Below are 25,417 nucleotides of genomic sequence, written 5' to 3'. Positions count from 1 at the left end.
AGAAAAATATAATTAATCACACTATGCAGAAGAAACCATTTTTCTTTCAAACCCACAACCCAACATCATAGAAGCCATTGTTAAAATCATTCAACCTGGCTGGGTGCCGTGGCTCACGCCTGCAATCCCAGCACTTTGGGAGATCGCAGTGGGCAGATCATGAGGTCAGGAGATCAAGACCATCCTGGCCAACATTGTGAAACCCCGTCTCCACTAGAAGTACAAAAATTAGCTGGGCATGGTGGTGCGCACCTGTAGACCCAGCTACTTGGGAGGCTGAGGCAAGAGAATCGCTCGGACCCAGGAGGTGGAGGTTGCAGTGAGCCAAGATCACGCCACTGCACTCTAGCCTGGTAACAGAGTGAGACTTTGTCTCAAAAAAAAAAAAAAAAAAAAAAAAATCATTCAATCCTTTTTAGTTTGTAGTTTTATTTAGTTGAGATATAATTTTCCATGCTGCTCTACTCACATTTAATATAGTACAAAACGTGTTTCTGATATTTAGATACTATTCATGAATATCATTCTGAATGAGTAAAATAATTTTAACAGATAAATAAATGTATCCATAAATTAATTTATCAATCCCCACTGTTGAATAGTTGAGCTATTTTCAATTTCTCACTCATAAGTAACAATGAAATGAACATCTATATGCACATCTTTGCTTTCCCCCCTTGAATGACTATGATTCCAAATAGCTGTATATACAAATGAGATAATCTACAAATGAGATGATCAATGTTGGTGAATTTCCAACATTGAGCCAAAGGATGATGAGCCAAAGGAACCTTGTCTACTCCCCATGCAGAGGGGTATAATTGACCTCACAAACAGCTGGAAGCCAGGGCTCTCCAGCCTCAGCCCAGCGTGGTTTGGGAAGGGAAGTCTTTGCCATCATCTCAGCCCTGTCTGTGTGGGAGCACATTCCAGCATGAAAAATCAATTGGCTTTTGTCAGACAATAAATATCACCAAAAGAAAATCCAAAGACGTTTTTAAGACAGAAAAAAATATTCCCTTTCCTTTTCTTTTGGAAATAGCTTAATTTTTTTTCGTCTTGGTCTTAAAAGAAATCACCACTCGAACAATCACTCTTTTTCCTGTCATAACCACACAATGCCCTTCAATGCCAAATTGAGTCCATAAGACTCAGTTTGTTCTGTAGATTGCATAGTTTGTTCTAGAGTGTGCTTTTTCCTTTTAAGACCTTATCAGCTGATTTAAAAATAAACATTATTAGCTATTTTTTTCAACAATAGGATAAAAATTCAATTTAAGTAACATTTGTTAAGCCCATATATATTTATTTCTTTCTTTTTGGTAGGCACTCTGGGATAGAAAGGTGAGTAAGAATCAGTCATGGTTCTTGGGGTAGAGTCAAGAAACAGAGAGAGTAGATATGATTTTCAAGCCTTTGGAATTCTGCAGCATTGCCTCAAGGTAGCCATGAGGTGGGACAGAGAATGAATGGGAACCCATTTAAATCAAAGATAATTGGCTAAAATAAGTTTCCAAACTTAGCGTATGGCTGAGTAAGTTAAGTGCTACAAGAGAGGGGAAGAAAAGTGAACATAAGAGGGAAAACTCCTCCTGTCCCCATGGAGGGGCTCTGCAGGGCCCATGAGTAGGGCCTTGAAGGACAGGCAGATTTCTCACCAGAAAGAGTGAAGGTTCCTCCTTGCTGAGGGAACACAGTCAGGGACAGATACTGGGAAATGCAAGGCATGCTGGGCACTCAGTATGACTAATGATGGGTTAGTAGGAGGTGTGCTGCTAGACATAATAGGCATGTTGTTTGGAAGAGTGGTTTAGGACAGAATGTGGAGTTTTGCTATCCTGCTGGAAGAAGAGAGAGCCAAAGGTTTTTTAAGACAGATGTCTTATGAGAAGAGCTGTGTCCTAGAAAGGTGTTTCTGGCAGCTAGGGGAAAGAGAACTTAGGCTTGGGTCAAGTCCAGATTTAGGAAGACCAATTAAAAGACAAACACATCGTCTACACAAGAGATGATGGTGGCAGGAAGGCAGGATACAGAACAAATTGAGTCCATAAGTGAAAGGCACAGGGTGGCTAAGCTATGACAGGAGAAAGTGATTCTTGAGAGGAATGATTTAAGACCAGAAAAAAAAATTAAGCTATTTCCAGGAGAGAAGGAAAATGATTTTGTTTTTTTCTGTCTTAACAACACCTTTAGATTTTCTTTTGGTGGTATTTACGGCCTGACAAAAGCCAATTGATTTTTCATGCTGGCATGTGTTCCTGCACAGAGACCGGGGCTGAGATAATGGTGCAGGAAAGTGGAGTCACAGCGTTAAAAGGCAGGTGGCCCTTCTCATAGAGTGGTGAATCAGTAGGACTTGGGGACCTACTAGAGAGAAAAGGTGGGGAAGCCAGAGATCTCTCCTGGATTTCAAGTCCGAGATATGGTGTGGGTTGCGATGTCACTCCTGGAGTTAGAGCCCACAGAAGCAGCAGCGGCAAGGGAGCCATGAGAATGGAGAGTTTAGTTTTGGACATCCCGAGTTTGAGGAGTCTGCAGACCATCCACAGGGGTGGAGCTCAGAAGATGGTGAGGGTGGAATTCTGTCTGCCTCAGGTGCTGGTTGAAGGTGGGGAGGAGGCGATGGTAGGAGAGGAAAAGAGGAGGGCCTCAGGGAACGCCTGTGCTAAAGGGGTCAGTGCCATGGGAATGAGGAATGGAGAGGATGCCAGGAAGCACAGGAGGAAACACAAGTCAGTGCCTCAGAGCCAGGGAATAGGATGAACAAGAACAATCAGAAGGTGACCTTGAGCTAAATGAAGCAATTGCAGCAGGTGGGTGTGAGTGAACATCAGACCACGTCGAGGTGAGGAGGTGGGAAAGTGGAGATGTCATTCTCTCTTGGAAAATCTGGCAGTGCAGAGACGGACAGAGATTGGATAAGAACTTGAAAGAGGAACAGGGTTGGAAAATATTGTTTAAGGACAGGAATGATTTTGGTATATTTTTAGGCTGAAGAAAAGAGATGGGGGTGGGGGAGGATGCGAATAGCATGAAGGTGTAAGGGATAAAAGATGTATTTTTATAAATTTTTTGATATCTCTCTTCTTCATCAGAGCAGGGATTCATAACAATGTGACTTCTTTCCAGTCTTAAATTTAGAACAACTCAACGACTCCTCTCAATTCCCACTTGCCTCTTAGAAATCATGTCTTTTGTGGCTACAGAGGTTTTCAAGTATTCAAAATATATATTAATGCACTTTGGAGTCATATTTCTTTTCTTGAGCTCAGTTATATTTTTAGTTACCCTTTAATTTTTTTTTCTAAAAATATTGCTAGTAACTGGAACAATAATAGTTATTTTATTTCTTCCACATAAATTCAATGTGCCATTTGTACACATATCTTAGGTGCACTGTATACATATATAAATATATATATGTCTGTATCTATATCTGTTTATCTATATCTATCTTGCATGTATGTTCATTTCCAAAGTCACAGTAAAAAAAATTTTTAAGGAGAGAGTGGCCCACAGGGTCAAGGGCTGCAAAGGTGGCAAACAAGATTGAGATTTAAAACTGTCCATCGGAGGTCATTCTTTGTCAAAATCAGTGACTTTTGTGGCTAAAGAGGTTTTCAAGGACTGACACTATATTTTAGTGTTTTTTAGAGTCCTATTTCTCTTCTTTTGCTCAGTTATATTCTCGGTGTGGGCAGAAGGCAGGCTGCAGTGGATTAATACATGAAAAGGTGAGCTGGGAAACTGAGGCAATGACTTCAGAAACCGAGCTGGAGGGGCACAGGTGAATAGGGGGTTAAGAAAATCATTTATTTATTATTAAAAATGTGGGAGATTTGTGTGTGTTTATATTCTGGTGAGAAGACAGCATGTGAGAGGAAGAGACTGATGATGCAAAGATTAGAAATGATAATAGAGCCCCAGAGCAGGTGAGAGGGGATGAAATTCAAAGCACAGAAGGAGGCCATCCCCGGGGCCACAGGGTTGTCTAGGAGGGAGGGTGGTGAGTGCAGGATAGGAGAAAAGCCCCGGTCATGCAGGAGGTCACAGGCAGAGCTGGACTAGAATCCATGCCTCTCCATGCCTCATCTGGAGCGCCATGTGTGCTGTGTGATCTTCGTGTCATTTCCCTCACGGGAATGGCCCCAAATGCTTTTCATTGATTAAGATGAGCAGAACAGAACTACAAATTTTGCAATTCAGAAATGGTCCAATATTGGCCATTTCATGTGGTTCCACCTAATCTTGGTTCATTTAACCCTCAAAACAACTCCATGACGATCAGTCTCTAGACAGGGCAGGGCAATTAACCTGCTCAAGCTCACCCAGCAAGGAAATGAAGGAGCTATGGTGTGAACCCCACTCCTTGGGTCCAGGGCCAATGCTCCTGACTTAGACTTTACTACAACTTATTGTGGTGAGTTAAATGATCACAGAATAAGAGAACCTGAAAGAGAAATAGGTACAGTGAATAACTCAGTAAATGCTTATGGGTAAATGCCACTGATTCCATGTAATGTACAACAATTTTTGGTTGAGCCATTTGAAATTGCTGTATTTGTCGGACAAAAACAGTCCAGTACTGGCAGTTGCATATGGCTCCATGTCATCTTTGTGTGTGTGTGTGTGTGTGAATCTGCAAATCTCTCTCTTGATTTCTCAGCCATGCAGGGGAGCAAAGGCTGAGGCTGCATCTGTGGCAGCTTCAGGTCTCCATTATCAGCCTAAAAGCTTTTATAACTTGAAAATTTAACAAATAAAAAATTCTGGTAAACTGCATCCAAAAAACATTGATTATCTTTTACTCACAGCCTTTTTTTTCTGGTACATGCACAAGCAAATTTTTATTCATCTGACTCCCTGACCGACCAGCATCTGCTCAGCTGAGGCTTGGAAGCAAATGTCCAGGCTTGCCCAGTGCCAAAACCACAATAAAACAAGCCAAGAACCTTTTTCAAACACACGTTGGGGCAAAAGTGTTTCCATTTTATATATACTTGTTGTGACAATACATGCATTTTAATAGGAAAAGCATCTCTGTGTGATGTGTGGGTCTTACCCTTTTCTACTTCTGCTTTAAGAACACATAGTGGCCAGGGAGCTTTCGGACAGAATCCTGTGCTCTGTGATTCACAAAATGGAAATCTGGCATTATATGCCAATGACATTTACTTCTGTGGCAGCTCAAGCGGCAAAAAGCCATATGCCATACACCTCGGATCCAGCCAAGCCACGCAAACAAATATGTGAAAGAGAAAGGAGAATAGAACCAGAAGAGTTCTGGGGAGCTGATTGTCTCCAGCACTTAAAACTCTCACTGTGGCAAGAACTGGGTCTTCCCACTCTTATGACGTTCTAAGGGGGATGCATTTTTTTCCCCCAATTTAAGATAACTTCGGGAGGTAAAGGTAAAATACCAAAGATAATTTTTGTGAACGGCATGATGTGTTCACACATGTGATTCAACATTCCTGCTGCACAAGCACGTATTTCTTGGGCATGCTTGGGTAAGTACCAGTCCCCTACATGGGATAGAAGGTTGACAGTCATATTTGTCCTTTGCACTGGAAGGTCTCTCGGCAGCCATCCTGGGAAAGAATAAGCGCCATTACTGATGTTATTTTTCCCACTGGCCTGGAAACAAGGCTAGTGGGAAAAACAGTGCTCCTGGAATGGCCAGGATATGTGGGTTAAGCAGGCCTAAGAGCAATATAATAAATGAGTGAAGGTGAAAACGAAACAGAGGGATATATATATATGTAAATAAACATATATACACACATACATGTATGCACACATACATACACACACACACGATTTTTAACGAGGAGCTCCAACCAATCTTCTTGGAAAAAGAACAATTTAGTTTCTTTTGCAAAAGTTCAATGTCTTTGAAGCTTTCTATTCACCTTATATAAAGCTACATAGGCAGAAAAATAATGACAACTGCCATTTTTATTAAGAAACAGATGGCAAAATCATTTCATAACTTCCTCAGAGTATTAGCATCTGAAGAGATTCTGGTGGAGGGGTCTAGAAGTGTTTCTGAATAAGGCCTGTTGGCATTTGAGGCAAGAAAATTCTTTATTGTGTGGAATTCCAAAATACTCATGGCCTTCAGAATTGAACAACAGTGGCCACCCCACATTAAGAAAGTGTATATGAATTCAGCTTACTGGTCAGGTGGATCATTTTTAATGATCATTGAATTAAACATTTCTGGCCATTAATTAATTCAACACTCAACACAAAGTATTTGAGCAGATACTACTTAAAAGCACCTGGAGGCTATTAAGACATAAAATTTAGCTCTTGCTTCCAATGATATATTGACTTTATTTGGGAAGACAGACTTAAAAATAAACAACTACTATACAGCTAGAAGATATTTTCCAAAAAATTTTGAATTCCATGCTGTGGGAGTAGATGTATAAAATTTCATTCTGAATAAATAAAAGGGAGATGGTAACTATCTTGCTAAGGTGGCACTTGTGCAAAATCCTAAAGGATAAGTGAAATTTCAACAGGCAGATGCGGGAAGATGTTTCTGGTAGAGGGAATGAGATATGAAAATGCAATTGCACGTACAAGAAATGGTGGGCAGTTCAGGTAGAGCCTAGGGTAGGTGCAGGGTGAAGATACGGAGATAAAGCAGAAAAAGTATTTTAGGTGAATTAAAGATAAATCTGAACATCTTGCTGAGGCCATAAAATTTAATGAGTCAGGCAATGAACAGCCACAGAAGTTTTAAAAGCAAGAATGATATGGTCAGATCTGTGTTGGAGGAGATTCGGAAAATGGAAAGGTATCCAAGCTGGGAGATAAGTTGGTGTAACAGTTGCTGTCTTAGTCAGCTATTGTCATGTTAATGCTGTGTAAGAAACAACTCCAACAGGTAAGAAGTTATTCTCACATTCACAGATCTACAGGTCAGCTGAGGTGGCTCTTTCAAGCTCTGTGGGCTGACTGGAAAAACTGCGCTCCATATATCTCATTTTGGGACCTACACTGAAGGAGCAGTGGCTACCAAGGTATGTAGTTCTCATGATGATGGTAGAAGTGCAAAAGCCCAGCTCAATCACTTGAGCAACAGTCAAGCTTCTGCTTGTTTCACATCCATGCACATCTCACTGGCCCAAGCAAGTTCACTTGGCCAAAACAAAAGTCAAAGGGTGAAGGAAATACACTTCACCCATCATGAGGTCATGGCAAGGATTTGGAAGTATGCTACTACCACGAAGCAGTGCAGAACAGTGACCAGCCATTCAATCTATCACATTGGGGTGAGAGAAGAGGAAGACAGAAACTGAGGCAATGATGAAAAGGTAAAGGACCATGTGGTGATTATACTGACTTTGGCCACTAATCAGTTTCACAAAGAGGAACTAGCCCATAAATTTCTAAGTAGAAACTTACTAGACTGCCAGCTCTACGACAGCAGGAACCATCCTGTCTTGCTCACCTCTGTACTCCCAGTGTCTACCACAAGCACTGTGTTGTAGACACAAATAAATATCTGTTGAAAGAATGAATAGCATTTGAAGAGTAAGTTGGATAATGACCCTATTAACCAAGATGTGGAATGCTGATGTGGCTGTGCTGTATGCATGATGGTGGTGAGACAGTAACTTTGAGTACCTTCTAGATCCCAGGCATGGTGCTAGATACTTAGAATACAGAAAGAGCAAGGCTCTGCTCTTAGGAAGCCAGACAGACAATTGCAGTTCACTGACATAAGTTCTAGGGTATAGGTATTCCTAGGGACAAAGCAAGAGGGACAACGCAGGGGCATCTGAGTGAGTTGTTGCCAAAAGTGATAGCTGCAGGCTTGAGCACTTTCCTGAGGAAGGTGGTGGTCCGATTGATACCTGAGCTGCTTACCTGCTTACCTGCCTAAATGACTTCCTCCTACACAGTTGGCCTGAGCATCTATTATTTTTAACTTTACCAGAATAGGAAGAAAACACATAGAAACCAGAAAATAAAGGGAAGAAGGAGGCAGGCAGAAGAAGAAATTCAGTTTGGAATTATCATCTCTCAAATTCAAGTTCTAATGTTCATTTTTCTCCCTGTAATAATTGCCAAAAAGGGGCTGGAATGCTGGGAGTGGTAGCTCACACCTTTAATCCCAGGTACTCGGGAGGCTGGGGTGGGAGGATTGTGTGAGGCCAGGAGTTTGGGATGAGCATGGGCAACATAATGAGACAACGTCTCAAATACAAGAAAGAAAAGAAAAGAAAAGAGAAAAGAAGGAGGGAACCACTGCCAAATGTAGCCTTACTTTGATACCCTCTTCTGGCCTCTCAACCTCTGTCCTCGCTTCGGACCTGTCTGACTTAATGACTTGGCTCTATGGTGACAGAGCAGGAGGGTCAGTGTGTGGGCTGAACAAGGAAGATCAGTGTTTAGCTCCTACTTGGAAAAATGAAGGCAGATAATCTTGACCCATAAGTCACTGTTGCTCAGATAAAAGAGCACAATTCTGAAAAATTTGCACAGACATATAAGCAATGTAAATTAGAGGTTGAATATGCATATGAAGTTGAATATGCATGTTTTATGATTTAGTCATTAAATATATATTTTAACTACCAAGCACCTAGATCTGGTATTCTGCAGAAAACATTCGGAAATCTCACTTAGGATCTCCTAACTTCTTCTAGCTCTTGTTTTGGAGTCTTTGCAAATAGCTTCCGATCCCACTCTCTCATTCTGACTGCTTGGTTTATCTTGTCTAGGGCCCCTTGTTGCCCTCAATCCTCCATTCATCACAACATCTGGCACCCTCAGTTGGCAACAGGGGACACCTATATGACAGCACCTATGTGCTCTTCTGTTCTGCCTTAGGAGACTCATTTCTTTTTAGAAATGTGTTCTCTACCTCCCATGTAACATCATTTACTTTGCAATTACAAGATAAATATTTTCTTTTAAATCAATGAGGACTTGTATTTCATGAGAGATTCCCACCTAATGGTACCCTTCTTAGCTATCCAACTCTGGTTCCTACCTGCCCTTTAATTTAAAATGCCTAAATCTCATCATGCCTTACATAAAATGTAGGTAATTTCCTTTTAACTGGACATATACTAATAAAATGGTTTCTGTGCCATTATCAAACCTTTCATATAATCCACAATGGAATCTGGAATTCAGGTCATAGAAACCAGTTAACAACTGGTTTCTACACAGCCCCAATGTATAGTTAACAAAATGAAAGAAGTTTCAGAAGTCACTGAACAGAGTTATGGAAAGCAGTTAACTTAAAGTCATCATTATTCTCATGCTCGGGGATGGTCAGAAATTGAACCAAGGGACTGATATATCTCACTACTGTCCAGCAGAAGAACCAATCAATTATTTTCTCCTCCTAATTGGCAAATCTCAAGTTAGCACGTGCTACACATGCAAAGAAACATACACTGGCTCTAGAAAGACTTCAGAAATGAGACGCACCTCATGCAAAATCTTGAACACAAAGGAATACCCAAGAAGTATATTTACTACTGTCAGGCTTATTCAAAATGGTAAGATTCACTCGTGGTCAAGACCATTTTTATAAATGCTCCTGTTATAGAAAATGTCCAGAAAGCAAAACATATTAAAAATGTGTTCAGCTAAAGATAGCAGTCAACCTTTAAACAGGTTTTAAATAGTTTAACCATTTTTATAAAAATTACATGGGCCAGGCGCGGTGGCTCATGCCTATAATCCCAGCACTTTGGGAGGCTGAGATGGGTGGATCATGAGGTCAGGAGAGTGAGACCATTCTGGCCAACAAGGTGAAACCCCGTCTCTACTAAAAATACAAAAATTAGCTGGGCATGGTGGTGCGTGCCTGTAATCCCAGCTACTCAGGAGACTGAGGCAGGAAAATCGCTTGAACCACGGAGTTAGACGTTGCGGTGAGCTGAGATCGCACCATCGCACTCCAGCCTGGTGACAGAGCAAGGCTCTGTCTCCAAAAAAAAAAAAAAAAAAAGAAAAGAAAAGAAAAAAAGAAAATTACATGAACAGTCAACAAAATCCAACTCTTTCTGGATGACTCAGATTCCTCGCATGCTCCTTCCTTATAAAGAGATGCTGCCAGGGCTGTAAATACAGGGGGTAGAGGGTTGGGAAATGCAGGGTACAGCGCACAAACCCAGGACAGTCCCTGAAAATTGGTCACCCTCTGAGGTCTTCTCTATGTTCTTCATAAAAGCGGCCATGGACCCCATGCAGCTGAGACCACCACGGCAGCACACTTAGAAGTAAAGCCACTACTGGCTGGGCACGGTGGCTCACACCTGTAATCCCAGCACTTCGGGAGGCCAAGGCCGGTGAATCACCTGAGGTCAGGAGTTCAAGACTAGCCTGGCCAACATGGTGAAACCCCATCTGTACCAAAATTACAAAAATTAACCAGGCCTCATGGCGGGCGCCTGTAATCTCAGCTACTTGGGAGGCTGAGGCAGGAGAATCACTTGAATTCGGGATGCAGAGGTCGCAGTGAGCCGAGACTGTGCCACGGCACTCCAGCCTGGGCGACAAGAGCGAGACTCTGTCTCAAAAAAAAAAAAAAAAAAAAGAGTCACTACTAAGTTAATCACTAAACTTGAGGGAGCAGCTTGTCCACCTTTCCTGAAGATGTTTGCTGTCAGTGTTGCCATGAGCATCCTTTTCCTTTTCAGAGGCATTTGGAATTCCATGTCACCCAGGCTTCTCCCAGCTCTCCATTACTGTGGACTGGTGTTGGCTCCAGGCCAGTGCTGAGCCTGCCAGTTTATCTGCCTGATGCCATCAGGGTGCACAGCCATCCTAGCTGTTGGTAATTACCTATTCCCATCTCACAGATGAGGAATCTGAAGCCAATAGAACCACGTCCCTTGCACAAGGTTACCCAGCTGGAAGGGAGGCCCTTGGCATTTTTATGTACTGTCTCCAGCCCCCTGCCTCACCTGCAGTACATTTGTTTGTGGGTGGGCTGGAGAGGAGTGACCACAGTGGTCAAAATCCCCTCTGTGGCCAAACTAAAGTTCAATGCACCCCCATACAGAGGTATAAAGCAATCTGTATTTATGGATATTTGAACAAACTATCTGGGGAAATCAAGGCAGCTCAATTACACTGCATGATCAAGTGCAAATTACTGACACTTTAGGTTTTGCCTGTTGAGATTAGCACCTCCTATTTGTATAGGACAATTTGCAAAGCAAACCTAATGAGAGCTTAATCCCCACAGTGACTCTGGGAAGTATTATTTATTACTATTGCCACTACCAGTTTACAGGTGAGAAGGGACTTGGTGGTTAAAGGACAAGCTCAAGGTCACACTGCTGTGAGGGGCCAAATGGGACTGCCACCAGATCCCTCCTGCTAATTCAGCCTTGGTTCTTGCCTTTGCACCATGCATTCTTGATGAGGGAGCGGGGACATCATCCTTAGGGAGGGCACAACAATGGTTCTTGGAGGAGTAAATCTTACTCTTTTTACATAAAAGGCACAGGTATACATACATACACAAAGAGATATACAATATATCTGTAATTACAATTTCAGGGGGAGGGTGATTGGGGAAAAATACCTATAAAAACTCTCTAGCGGGGTGATAATGCAAAAGAGAAGGAGAAATATTGCTGTATACCACAGTGCTTTCCTGACTGGGCCAGGGTCACGTTACCTGTTATTAATACATATCTGTTTATGTATGATATTGGGGTCTATTTGAACATATACTTATTGAAAAAGATAAGTTACCGAAGTCACTTTCCCAGTCTTTCTGCTGTCTCTGGATAGTATAATTGACACTGATGAGGACTGGGAGGACATATCTTGATTGCTGTCCAACAGAAAGTGGCAAACTCCATGGAAATAGGTAACACTATCTTACGCGAATAGCTTAAACGCAGACACACATATGAAACTCTTTGCTACCTATTCAACAGGGAATATCAAAGAAATAATAATTAAATCTATTCATATAATGCATTTGCTTCTAGAGGAGGTTCCACTGCCTGTGTGGCAAGCCTAAGACCTTTGTGAAACATCAGAAGCCTTTTGAAAAAAAATGCTTGTTAATGGCCTAGACAGTTGAAAAATGAAAAACCTCATTGAACGACATTAGGGCTCTTTAAACGACTTCTCCTCTACTCAAATATTCATGTTTCAATTAAAACATACACCTACTTTATTAGCCACACCAGGCCCAGTTCAGATCAATAACAGCAGCACTAGATGGAATTCTAATGAAGATAAACAACGCTGAGTCCTCCCAGCTTCCCCTGGGCATGGATGCACAAAGCTTCCTTTCACAGCTTGCTCCAAGATATTTTACAGTCACCTGCCTCATGCAAATGAGGAGACTCATGTTTATTCATGATGAGACTTACAGACCACCTTTCATTCCCTAGGCCAGCTCAGCTAACCAACAGAGCGCCGTCTGCACCACTATGAAGTCGAACTGCCCTAGTAAGGAGACTCCTGAATATATAATTGTCCCCTGAAAAGCATGCACAGAAAGTCAGTAAGCTGCAAACAGTTTGAGAAGCAAACACATTTCCCTTTTTTATTCATGTGTTAGCTGCCTTTAAGGTTTTAAACACAATCCCTTTTCTATCCCACACTATAATCCACTAGATGTGACTAGCTGGTGGTTATTTCCTACGAATAATCTTCATAGGGGATTTCTCAGGATGTTTCCTTCTGTCCTGCTCTCCCGTTCTTCCTAATTGAGATTTTCTCCCATTGACTCGGATGAAGCTCACAGCGTGGCCAGGGGCAGCTGCAGCTTTGTTTAATGGGCCTGGGTTCTCCCTATGCACAGTCTCTGCTATTTTAAGGGATGGTTTTTCATTTGCAAGCCTGAGATTCTAAGCTCTATTGTGTGCGCTTAGTTTATTATGCTGCTAGATAAAGTTTCAAATAGTGCTTTTACCCTAGAGTGACTTCATTTTTCAAATTAGTTTCTTCCATTTTGGTAATCTGAAAGTGAGGCACAATCATCTGATCTTGGCTTATAATGTCGATTTTGATAGCGTCTAAAGTAACGCCAATGCTAGGAACAAATATTTTGACGATTTCTAAAAGGGTCAATCATCAGCGAAGAGATCTGGGCAACTAGTAATTGTTGGGGAGGACTTAATTCTCACCAGCTATTAAAAACATGAAAATCATGGGACCTGCTGATTTTTAGGTTGCTACCGTGTGTTTCACATGGGAAACTAAGGTACCTAATAAAGTTGTTTGGAGGAAGACACTTCCAAAATCCATGAAAATTTCAGCTTAAAGCCTGTTTTTGTCAAAATTACATGGGTTACTAAGTCAGCTCAGAATTTACTGTGAAATTCATAGCTTCACTTTTTTTTTTTTTAACATAGGCAAAAAATGTCTGTTTGTGAAAAGGGCAATTTACTCATTTTTCATAGACAGGCTTTATCTTACTCAGTACAAAAGAACACTCCACAACTACATATGCCATTTTTACTTCCTCAGAGCATTTTTACACTAATTACTTCAATTTATTATCACCCCACCAAAAGACAGGGTGATGTATCCTTTCAAAAACTATTATTATTTTTAGATTCTCAGACATAGAGCTCTGGAATAGCAGATCCAGGATGAAAACCTGGGTCACACAGGTCAACAAGCATCCTACTCCATCAATGCACAAAATTTACAGTAGCTTGTGATAAGTATCACATGTGTTAATGATGGAGATTCTATTAACATAAATCACCTTTAATGATCAAATCTACCTTAATGAAAATACTCATTCATAGCTTTCCCCCTCTGATGATTTAATTAATCTGGTGCAGTTGGCCGGTGGGATAACAGGGTTTTCAAAAGCCCCCAGGTGATTCTAACGTACAGCTAAAGCTGAGGAACACTACTACACACAGACATATACTTTAAAGTGTATACTCTCATTAGATTTTTTTTTTTTTACAGTGGAGTAGTTAGCCACACATGCTTTAAATGAGATTCCCATACCTAAAATATCCAAGTTACTTGTGTCCCCTTTCTTATCCCGCTCAAAAATGAGGATTTCAATGAAATGATTATGGGGCTACTTGTGTGCTGAGGTATCCAGCTGCAGTTCAGCTCTTCTCTAATGCCCATAAAAATGAATAATGCATGCTCTAAAATATTGGTAATGATAGAACACAAACTCAATGGCCTGAATCAATGGATTATTCTGCAGAGTGCTATATTGAGAAACTGAAAGAAAGTACTTTTCAAAGCATAAATATTTTAATCACTCTCCAATTCTACTTCTCTTATATAAATAAAAAACATTCCATCTGCTGCTTCCCAAGCCCGGAAGAGCAGACGACAGCTGCTTTTCCAAACACCCTCTTCCAGCAGTGGCATTAACTACCAAGCACTAGATATCTATAAACTGGTGTCCCAAGGAAGGCGGGCTGCAGCAGCTATTCCTGCCTCTGACAGAATCCAGCATAGTTTGTTGGGCAAATCAAAATTTTAAATTGAGGGGCACTCCTTCTCCAGTGAGGAGCTAAAGAAGACAGACAGCTAAGCCCTGCTCACAGAGCCCTGGGTCTCAGGGTTGACAAATAAATCCACCTTCCATGCTCTGTTTACAGTGGCAAGAACCTGAGATAGTGTCCAAGAAAGTTGAAGAGAAATTATGTTTAATGTTGGGCTTTTTAAAGATACTTCTGAATTTGAATTTGGACAGTCAGAGAATAAGAAAAAAACATTAAATCTACCAGTAACTCACAACCCACATTTGTTCCTAAATTCAATCTCCTCTGCTACCAGGTTAATAACAAGAAGAAAAGTGAACTGATTTAACTTTCAGTTCTTCTCTCTTCTCCAATTTATTATCAGGTAAAGCAGAACAGTGGCTGATAGATGGGCAGCAGAAAAAAATCAGAAAGGCAGTCTTCAAAATGAACTAGAAGCTGTCACAAAGAGGCTTCCTTTTTAAAAAGGCTAGTGGAGGCAGAACAGGGCCATAAAGGAAAGGGACATAATTATATCTGTATCTGAGCTGCCACTAGCAGAACTCTGTGACAGGTATTATGTCTACTAGCAAAAAGAAAAGCAAACAAAAGGCTCGTCTGTCCGTGTTTCATTAATTTAAACTGATCTACACATCTAAAAGCCTAATATAGCTGCAAATCAAATACACACTGGAAACAGGCAGAATAACAGCTTCCCATTGGTGTCTGCGTTCCAATCCTCAGAACTTGAGAATACGTTACCTTCTGCAGCACAGGGGAATTGGGGTTGCAGATAGAACTAAGGTTATTATCAGCCAACTTTAAGATGGGAAGATGATGCCGGATTATCCAGGTCGCCCAGTGTAATCACAAGGTTCTTAAAGGTAGAAGACCAAGGCAGAAGAGGGATCAGGGTGATGGGATGGCATCTGAGAAGGACTCAAGCTGTCTTTGCTGGCTTTGAAGACGGACAACAAGGACATAAGCCAAGGAATGCAGGTGACCACCAGAAAGTGAAAAAGGCAAGGAAACAAATTCTCTCCTAGAGCCTCTGGAAAGAAACACAGCTCTGCTGCCGCCTTGATTTTGTCCCAGTGAAATCCATTGCTGGCTTCTGAACTATGAACTGTAAGATATATTTGCATTGTCTAAGCTACTAAATTTGTGGTAATTTGTTGTATCAGCAATAGAAAAGTGATATACGCATGACAAAAATGAAAATACCTGATATATTTTTCTGGTTACATAAGTAAGGCATGCATAGTACTGAAAAAAAGAAAAAAAAAGCAAACACGATGAAAGTATTTAATGTAGAAAATTAAAATTCCTTGTCCTTCCCATCCTGGATTTTCCTCTGATAACTGCTCTTGCCTGATGGCTATTTGGATGTGAGGCAGGACCCTCTGGCCCTCAGGCCTGGAGCTGCCTGTCCTGAGCCATAAACTGTCATCCCTACTTGGCAGTAGAGGTGTGACCCCCAGCATTAGTCTGTGATCTGTAAATAATGCAAAAAGATGGCATTAGAGCTACAGTAAGAAACTGCACCCAAAACCTGGCCCTTAGGTCTTGCTGAAGAGATTTCACAGCCATATAGGCTAATTATGATAAAAGTTTCACAGTGACACTCTGGGGGGCTTGCTGTCACCTGGCAGGGCCCTGAACAGGCAGGATGTCTGCCACCAATCTGAGCACATGGCCATGATAAGCCACAGGGACCCTAGAGCTATGGTCACCTCCCTCCACCAGCTGTGCCCACCTCCTCCAGCCTGGGGCCTCTGGCTTCCTTTGCTAACAAGGAACTCTTGGTGCTTCATGTTACAAACTGTAACTTCTATAGGATTTAAGTGTCTGAATGCTCATCCCCAGAGTCAGTCCTCTGCAGAACTTTCATAATATTTTCTACACAGCTTATCTGTGCCTAGATCAACAACAATAATATCTGAAACATTATTATTTGCAAATATTATTCTGCAAAAATGCAGAATTTATAATTCAGGAAAAGCAGGATAAATGAGATCTCTCAGAGAGCAGACATCTGATACCCAAATCCATAACAGCTGGTGAGGTCTCCTTCTCCTGGAGAAACAGGTGTCCCCAGCTCACAAAGCTGAGGACTGGATGGCTTTCACACAGCGGCACATGAAAGAACTGAAATGATCCAGGGCAAAGTGGCCTTAGTCCCTTAGCCAATTTCAAAGACTACTGATTTAACTCTCTTTTTTGGTTTGATTGAACAAAGGCCTCCCTGCTCCACCTTCCCTCTTTCCCAGGGATGATTTGCACCTGAAATGCAAAGTCTCTCATAATCAAGTGAAGTACACTTAGGAGGCTGCAGTTATAATCATAAGGAAATTAATGGGCTTCTTTTCTCCACTTTCCTTCTTGAATCATGCCTGTCCTCCGGCATAGCTGCTAAGACACACAACAGCTCTGGATTGCAGCTTCTAGACCGGTGCTCTCCACAGAAGGGCATTACTGGGGTCTATTTCAATGAATTCAATCAATGACCAAGATGCAAAGGACAGATCGCTGGGATGACAGAGATGATATGGCAGGTGAGATCTCTGTGCTGAGGAAGAAACTCAGGTTAGGACCTGACTGAAACATAGGTCCTTTTCCTGATTTTCTTTCTTTTCAATTGGTGTTGGTTCAAGATGCCACAAACAAGAAATATAGTGGGAAACAAGGATGAGATGTATATCCAGGGAGAAGGTGACAGGGAGGCAATGACCAACAAGTATATTAAGTGCAGGTGAAATTCAGATATTATGTTATGCACCAAGCACACCCATGAAAGCCCCACAGTATGACTGAGGGCCAGATCCTTCGACTCTTACAGTCACAGCCCTTAGTGCTGGGTAAGAGTAGTCATGGGTGATGGGCCTGACCACAGTCAGAGCCGTATATAGCAGCAAATTAAAAGTACTAAAGGCTGCAATAGTTATTATTGCTAATCAGGCCTTTATCTAAGGACAAAGATTTTGCTTCTCTATGAAAGCACGGATAGCGCTTCTGCTCTCTTTAAGTTGGCCAATGCCCTTCCCTCTGCTCATTATTCACACACAAATAGAAATATGAAAGTCACACTCTTGTGAGACATTATGATATAGAAAACCAAAGGACATCTCAGTTCAAAGGATCAAATGCTTACTGTAAACCAAGAAATGTTGCATATAACCTTAATGACTCAGTTCTTGGAAAGGGATCTTTCATTTTAATAAAAATTCTTTTTGACGTAGCACGAGGCAGATGATCACAACACATCCATAATCCACAAAGAAACCACTGGACTAGGCGGAGCAGTATTCCTGATCTCATTTGCTCTGTACCAGTCTCCTGGACAGGTGGCGGGAAGGCCCCTTCCCCGGCAGATCTTGCAATATTGACAAGGCGTCCCAAACTAATGCTATGAGAGGAAATGTTCACCTTGACAATGTGTCTCAAGAAAAACTCTCTGCTGGTGGCTCCGACTTAGACAAAGGAACAAAGCTGCTCCAAGCTTACCCTCAGAGGGATGAGGTCATCCCCAGCATACAGATTCACGTCTACACAGGGATGTTTGTCTTTCTCCGTTCTTGAAGCAACTATCATTGCAATCTTCCTCATTTCCCCACCTTGCCAATTGCCTTCTGCACACAGCCGAGGGACCATGTAGCAGGCCCCTTTAGCGTCACGGGAATCCCCTGCCTCTATCCGAGATCCACATTACCTTGTTGAAGTCTTCAGAAGTTGCCCTCATTTCCTTCCATGTCTTGTTCAGGAGCTGGATACAGATGCAGAAAAACTCCTCAAAGGATCTGTCGTGGGTGAAGAACATCGGGTGGAAGTCATTGCAGGTCTCACTAGCTGGAGGAAAGAGATGGAAAATAAGGGAAGAAGTTTTAAAACAGTGCAGCACGAGAACATAACCACAGGTATGTGCCCCAAAGGGAGACAAGCGGAGGTATCTTTGGTTCAGGCAATAATGGTGAAAAACTATTTTTGAAAAAGCAACCAAAGGATGGCCCCCATACAACTTGGAAGTTTAAGGCCAGATAGTCAGACCTAGCCTTAGGCACATATTTTGACTCATAAAAGTCAGTCCCTAACCCATGCCAGGACATGACCCTCTGGGCTTTGTTCCAAAACTGCTGTGTTGATTATAAGCCCTATATCTGCCTTCTTGACCTTACACAGATTATTCAAACTGCCCTCTCAGGCACAGCTCCTCTGTCACCCTCAATTTCCTCTTTATCAGAATAACTGGCAGAAGATAGGTTTTCCTGAATATACGATTAATTGCAACTTTGAAAATAGCATCCATGATTATTTCTCGAGGGGGCTCTTTTCTCTCTTACGACAGTAAGCAGGGGACATTTGAGATCATTAAGCATCTGATGCCATTAACCATTTGTTTTACACTTCAAGGCACAGATGGCTAGAAGTCAAAGCAACCTGAATGGCTTTGAAGGCGGCAACTGGTCCAGTCCTGGGCAAAACCATAAAATCAGCCAAAACTGCCTTCAAGGCCCCATTGTAGAGCTTCCTTGGGTCACTTTAGGTCTGGACCCTACTCTCCTCCTCCTCCTCCTCCTCAGACCAGCACCCCAGCCCCTCCCATCATTCCATCTGTCAAGCTTACATTTTTATAGCCCTTTTGTACATTATACCTCAGTTGATCTTTACAGTTCCTCTTACCACTCATATCTTATGGATGAGGATACTGTGGAGCCCAAGGAACTGAGGTTTGTGACTCCCAGAACCAATACCCTAAGGTTTTTTAAAAATAAATATATATGCAGTTACATACAGTGAAAGTTTTTCTACTTTATTTGGTATCTCTTTTTTTAAAAAAAATATTACTTTAAGTTCTGGGATACAAGTGCAGAATGTGCAGGTTTGTTACATAGGTATATATATGGTTTGCATGAGAACTGGACAACTTTCAGGCTTTTAAACAGCAGCACATCAACCCATCATCTATGTTTTAAGCCCCGCATGCATTAGCTATTTGTCCTAATGCTCTCTATCCCCCAGTCCCCCCACTCCCCAACTGGCCCCGGTGTGTGTTGTTCCCCTCCCTGTGTCCCTGTGTTCTCGTTGTTTAACTCCCACTTATGAGTGGGAACGTAAGGTGTTTCATTTGCTGTTGGAATCTCTTTTAAGGTCAATTCATCCTCAAGGCTCAGAATGGTAGGGTTTCAGGCCCTGGAAGTCCAGGACAGGATGGAGGGAAGGGTGGGAGCAGGCTTACAGCAGAGAGCTTCTGTTCTCGGGGAGAGCCCTGGTGCCTGCCATGAGGATGAGCAGCGAATCTACTTAGAATCCTATAGAGCAGGCCCCCAGTGAACAAACCCTGATCAAGCCTCATGGAAACACACTCAAGGGTACACGGCTACCAAGCTATTACATACCAACCTCTTCTCTCTTCAACCTTCATGAATACAGTGAATTTCAGACTTCTCAATAGTTTAAAACAACAGCAAAGTGGTGTTTATTTGCACAGCTCACCATTTCTAAAGGGCACAACCCGATTTGAAAATATGGTAATGCTGCTTTCTTCTGGATAAAGTAAGGGCATGGGCCAGGAGCAATGCACAGTACTGTAGGAAGAGTCCGGGGGTTGAGGGGTGGGGACAGAAGATTTGGGTTCAAATGCAGCCCAGGCCAATCAAGAGCAAGTCATTTTACCTTTCTGAGCTTCAATTTTCTTAACTAAAAAAATGGAGGGCTGGGCACAGTGGCTCACACCTGTAATCCCAGCACTTTGGGAGGCCAAGGCAGGTGGATCATCTGAGGTCAGAAGTTTGAGAGACCAGCCTAGCCAACATGCTGAAATCCTGTGTCTACTAAAAACACAAAAATTAGCTGGGCATGGTGGCATGCCCCTGTAGTCCCAGCTACTCTGGAGGCTTAGACAGCAGAATTGCTTGAATCCAGGAGGTGGAGGTTGCAGTGAACCAAGATCATACCACTGCACTCCAGCCTGGGCGACAAGAGCGAAACTCCATCTCCCAAAACACAGGAAAAAAAAAAAGAAAATAGGAAATGAAGTCACCTCTGCCTTCTCCCTAGGCTTCAAAGCAGATCAAATAAGCCAACTGAGGGCAAAGTGCTTTGGACAGGATACAAGTTAACACCGATATGGAGGGAAGTGGTGGTGATGACAATAAATATTGCACCTGCCTACTGTTTCCAGGAACGTGAGTTTTTCTGTTATTTTTCCCCACTAATTCTTAGTCCAGCCTGTTCACATTTCCGCAGTTAGAAGCAAGAACATGTAAGTGATCCCACTCCAGCCTGTGTTAGTAACAGAGAGATGGCAAATGTGAAGTTTTGACTTGTGATACAAAGCTATTTAAGAAACTCAGAAGATCAACACTGGCAGACTGCGGTTTGCTGCCCTGGGCAATGAGCGGTTGGTCTCCCTTTTATAAGCACCAAAGCCAATGAAATTTACAAATCTTCAGCTGTACCTTAAAACACTATTGCCATCTAAGAATTTGTTATTAATCACATTATCACAGTATCATTTTTGGATCTAGTGTGATTATTTCTGTACTTTATGCCCTAAAGTTTATGTGATGAGTGGAGCTAAGAAAGCCAGAAAAAACTGAGACTTGCAAGCCCTGCTCTTGCTTGGGTAAAGAGGGAGGGAAGTGACATCATTAGTAATTAACTAGATAATTCGTTGGGTACATATGATGACATGCCAACAGCTCTACAAGCACTATTCTTGTAACAACCCTGGAAGGTAGGCCTTATGGACATCCTCATTTTATCTATGAGAAAGGTAAAACTTGGATAAATAACACCTTCCATCATGAACTTTTTTTAGTTGGCCCCAAATGAGCATCTGAAACCCACAGTCAGCTGACCCAGCAGCAGGCTTCCTCCCTTAGTTGACATCAAGAGCTCATTGCATTTCTTTGTGGTTACTGCTTTGAACATTAATTCCTCCACCCACTCTCTTAGGTCTCCTGTACTCCTCCTTCAACATAAACCCAGATCATGACCTGCAGTCCAACGTGGATCACAGCAAGTGCATAGCCAGTGCCTGCTGACTGAGAACACTCGGCCATGAGATAGCAGTACCAAGGCCAGCACCGCCAGCAGCCATGCACTGGGCACTGGATGACGGACTTCATAGTCACTTATTATGTCAGGCACAAAAGGAAGATATTACTAACTTCTTTTTAAGATTATAAATTGGAGATTGAGAAAAGCTCGGTGACTTCTCCAAGGTCACATGGTTTGCAAGTGGTGGTGCTAGAATTCAAGGTCGAGTTGGCTCCAAAGCCCATCATTATTCTGCTTCACTCGCTTTCCTCATTCTGTTTCTCAATTAACTCTGCCTCCAATGCACCTCCGCCAACACAAATCTGAAACAATTGTTTTTCTATCCACAGAAAATATTTATGACGTAAAATCTTACAAGAGGCACAGCTTCACCTATTAATGCTGATGTATATTTACTGTGTAAGATTCCTGCGCTTTCCTCCTACTACTTGTGGCTTACGTGGAGTTAGGTTGGAATCACCAGGGTTACGCTCCCCTTCTGGACCTTACTCCTCCTTTCCTGGGTCTGGGCAAAGCTGCACTCTCGACAACCTTGTTGAGCAGCCAAGAAATCATCTACCTGGTTCCTAGCTTCTGCTGAACCAACCCTTTTTTCTTCCTCAAGATATTTTATCTTTCTCAGCTTCTCTAACATATCAAGGTTTCCCCAGGTACTCAGGCACTAGGGAAAGGTCACACTGGATGAATGTATTTGATTTATTTCAAAAAGCTCACCAGCTGGGTTTCATGTTAATAGAACCTGAGTTTTGTTCACGACAACAATGTGCCTCGCTAAAAAAGTACAATTTGCGCCTCCCTTGTGATTAAGAGTCGTCATATGACCCAATCCCAAATAATAGATAAGTGAAAACTGCTGGGCACTGTTCCCAGGAAAGACCTTTAAAAGGGGAAAGACTTGGTTGACTTGTGGCCTTTTGTCTCTGCCTCCCCACTTCAACTTCTTCATGTCTGGAACACAGGAGTGATGACTGGAGCTTCTGCAGCCATTTTGTCAGCATAAAAATGAGGGCTATACCCTAGACAGTTAGTAGGAGCTCCTGATGACACTGTGGAGTCACCACAGCAAATGGAATTGGAATTCTTTTGAACGTAATTCTTCGTACACAATTTGTTGGTATGGTAATTTGTTTAAGCCATGTGAAATTACTAATATATAAAAAAAACCCAAGCAAGCACATTGACAATAGCATAAGAAAACATGTGCTCAAGATCACTGGAGGTCAGAGAAAACACAGGAATGAGGAGACAGGATAGTGCAGTGGTGAGAGTGAGACAGACTTGCATTCGAATAATTAAATGTGATGCCCCCTAGCGTGCCATAAAACTTTAGACAAATAAACCCCCCTGAAGCTGTTTCCTCATCTGTGAATATATAACTACATAAAGTCCGTAAGCATCAAGTTAGATTATGTACATAAAGTGTGCAGTAAAGTGCCTAGCACATGGCATAGAATTAGTAAACGGTGGCTATTAGTTACTATTTTTTTTTTTTTTTTTTGAGACAGAGTTTTGCTCCTGTTGCCCAGGCTGGAGAGCAATGGCGTGATCTCAGCTCACTGCAACCTCCATCTCCTGGGTTCAAGCGATTCTCCTGCCTCAGCCTCCCAAGTAGCTGGGATTATAGGCCTGTGCCACCACACCTGGCTAATTGTGTATTTTTAGTAGAGACGGGGTTTCTCCACGCTGGTCAGGCTGGTCTTGAACTCCTGACCTCAGGTGATCCGCCCGCCTCACCCTCCCAAAGTGCTGGGATTACAGGTGTGAACCACTGTGCCTGGCCTGGTTACTATTTTTAATCAAGCACACGGCATAGGCTTAGTAAATGGTGGCTATTAGTTACTATTTTTTTTTTTTTTTTATGAAGTCTTGCTCTGTCACCCAGGCTGGGGTGCAAAGGCGCAATCGTGGCTCACTGCAACCTCTTCCTCCTGGGTTCCAGCGATTCTCCTGCCTCAGCCTCCTGAATAGCTGGGACTACAGGTGCATGACACCACACCTGGCTAATTTTTGTGTTTTTAGTAGAGATGGGGTTTTGCCATGTTGGCCAGGCTGGTCTCAAACTCCTGACCTCAGGTGATCTGCCCGCCTCGACCTCGCAAAGTGCTGTGATTACAGGCATGAGCCATCATGCACAGCTGGTTACTATTTGTAATCAAGTACATGGCATAGGCTTAGCAAATGGTGGCTATTAGTTACTGTTTTTAATCATCATTCTCAGCACATTATATAGTTTCTTAAAGACTCCAACAATTCTAGGAGATGAGGAAGGAAAGAGGAATCTGGTGAATGGCCTTTAGGGTCCCATAGATAAGGAGCGGGTAGAGTCAACCAATCATTCTTGATGATATGTCAAAAACCTACTGAAGTATTCAGACTTCAAAGCTGAAATTTCACATGAGGAGGTAACTATGTGTGGGGTAATCTTCTAAGAGCTTTTCCTGTCTGAACTCTTTGAATGTGTAATAACGACAAAGGTCCTATTATTATCATCCCTGTTTCACAGATGAGAAAATTGAGGAACTGTGAAGATGAGTAACTAGCACCAGCAGTGCCAGAAATCAAACCTAGCATTCTATCTCCAGCACTGGTGTTTCTGACCTCCACATGAAGGGGTTGGCCTGCCATCATTCTAAGATTCTTGAATACTCCTCCTTTGCAGGGAGATACAGGCAAATAACAAAGTAAGAATAACTTGGTCCTCGAAAGGTAACAAAAGAAACAGTGAAAAGGCTTTTGTGTATTTGGATACAAACTTCATCATTTCACTGTGAGGATCAAATGGGAACAGTGACTAAGACAGCAAGCTCAATGCAAGTGTGGGCCAACAGGGTGGCCATGTTCACCATTTATCAAGTGGAGCCTCTCCCAGGCTACACATTTATACACGAGAGCTTGTCACCTTGCAGAGATAGCCTAAGTCTAAGAATAGAGTTCTTAGGTTTAAATAAACAAAGAAAACCAGGAAGGGTGAGGTTTATTATTGTTTTTAAAGGAAAACAATACTTATTGAGAAAAAAGAATTAGCAGACAATATTTTATAAATGAAATTGAGAGACACTTTCAATGGGACAAAAATAGTAAGACGTTTAAAAACGAAATTGTTTTAATCACACTATTTTTAACACAATGAGATTTTACTTTATTTTAAAAACCCAACACAATGGTTTTTTAAGTCTGGAATATTAAGATATTTTCAGGACTGAGGGTACAATTTGCTGATATCTCATTCACTTATCAGCAAGCCAGCTTTGAAAGCAACTATAACCTGAACATACATATTTTTTTCTTCTTCTTCTTCTTCTTATTATTATTATTATACTTTAGGCTTTATGGTACATGTGCACAATGTGCAGGTCAGTTACATATGTATACATGTGCCATGCTGGTGCGCTGCACCCACCAACTCGTCATCTAGCATTAGGTATATCTCCCAATGCTATCCCTCCCCCCTCCCCCCACCCCACAACAGTCCCCGAAGTGTGATGTTCCCCTTCCTGTGTCCATGTGTTCTCATTGTTCAATTCCCACCTATGAGTGAGAATATGCGGTGTTTGGTTTTTTGTTCTTGCGATAGTTTACTGAGAATGATGATTTCCAATTTCATCCATGTCCCTACAAAGGATGTGAACTCATCATTTTTTATGGCTGCATAGTATTCCATGGTGTATATGTGCCACATTTTCTTAATCCAGTCTATCATTGTTGGACATTTGGGTTGGTTCCAAGTCTTTGCTATTGTGAATAATGCCGCAATAAACATACGTGTGCATGAACATACATATTTTTAAAAATAAAAATAAAATGCTGTACACTTATGTACCACTTTGCCTGTCAAAGTAGATATGTTCCTATTTTTCACTGGGTAATGTGTAGTGAGGCAGGTATTGTCACTGGCTCTCAGAGAACAG

General features: G+C 42.0%; 1 protein-coding gene across 10 annotated transcripts in view; it reads right to left on the bottom strand.

The window, feature by feature from the left end:
• Positions 1-25,417, bottom strand: part of ELMO1 (engulfment and cell motility 1) — a 595,247-nt gene that overhangs the window by 141,152 nt on the left and 428,678 nt on the right. For all 10 annotated transcript variants that reach the window (XM_054496891.2, XM_063667384.1, XM_063667385.1 and 7 more), the window contains one exon: positions 18,160-18,296. In XM_054496891.2, the coding sequence (XP_054352866.1) occupies positions 18,160-18,296 (137 nt within the window). The remainder of the gene's footprint in view (positions 1-18,159; positions 18,297-25,417) is intronic.

The sequence above is a fragment of the Pongo pygmaeus genome, chromosome 6 (assembly GCF_028885625.2).
Source record: "Pongo pygmaeus isolate AG05252 chromosome 6, NHGRI_mPonPyg2-v2.0_pri, whole genome shotgun sequence".
In the NCBI taxonomy this organism is placed as follows: domain Eukaryota; kingdom Metazoa; phylum Chordata; class Mammalia; order Primates; family Hominidae; genus Pongo; species Pongo pygmaeus.
This window is presented reverse-complemented; position numbering and strand designations above follow the sequence as displayed.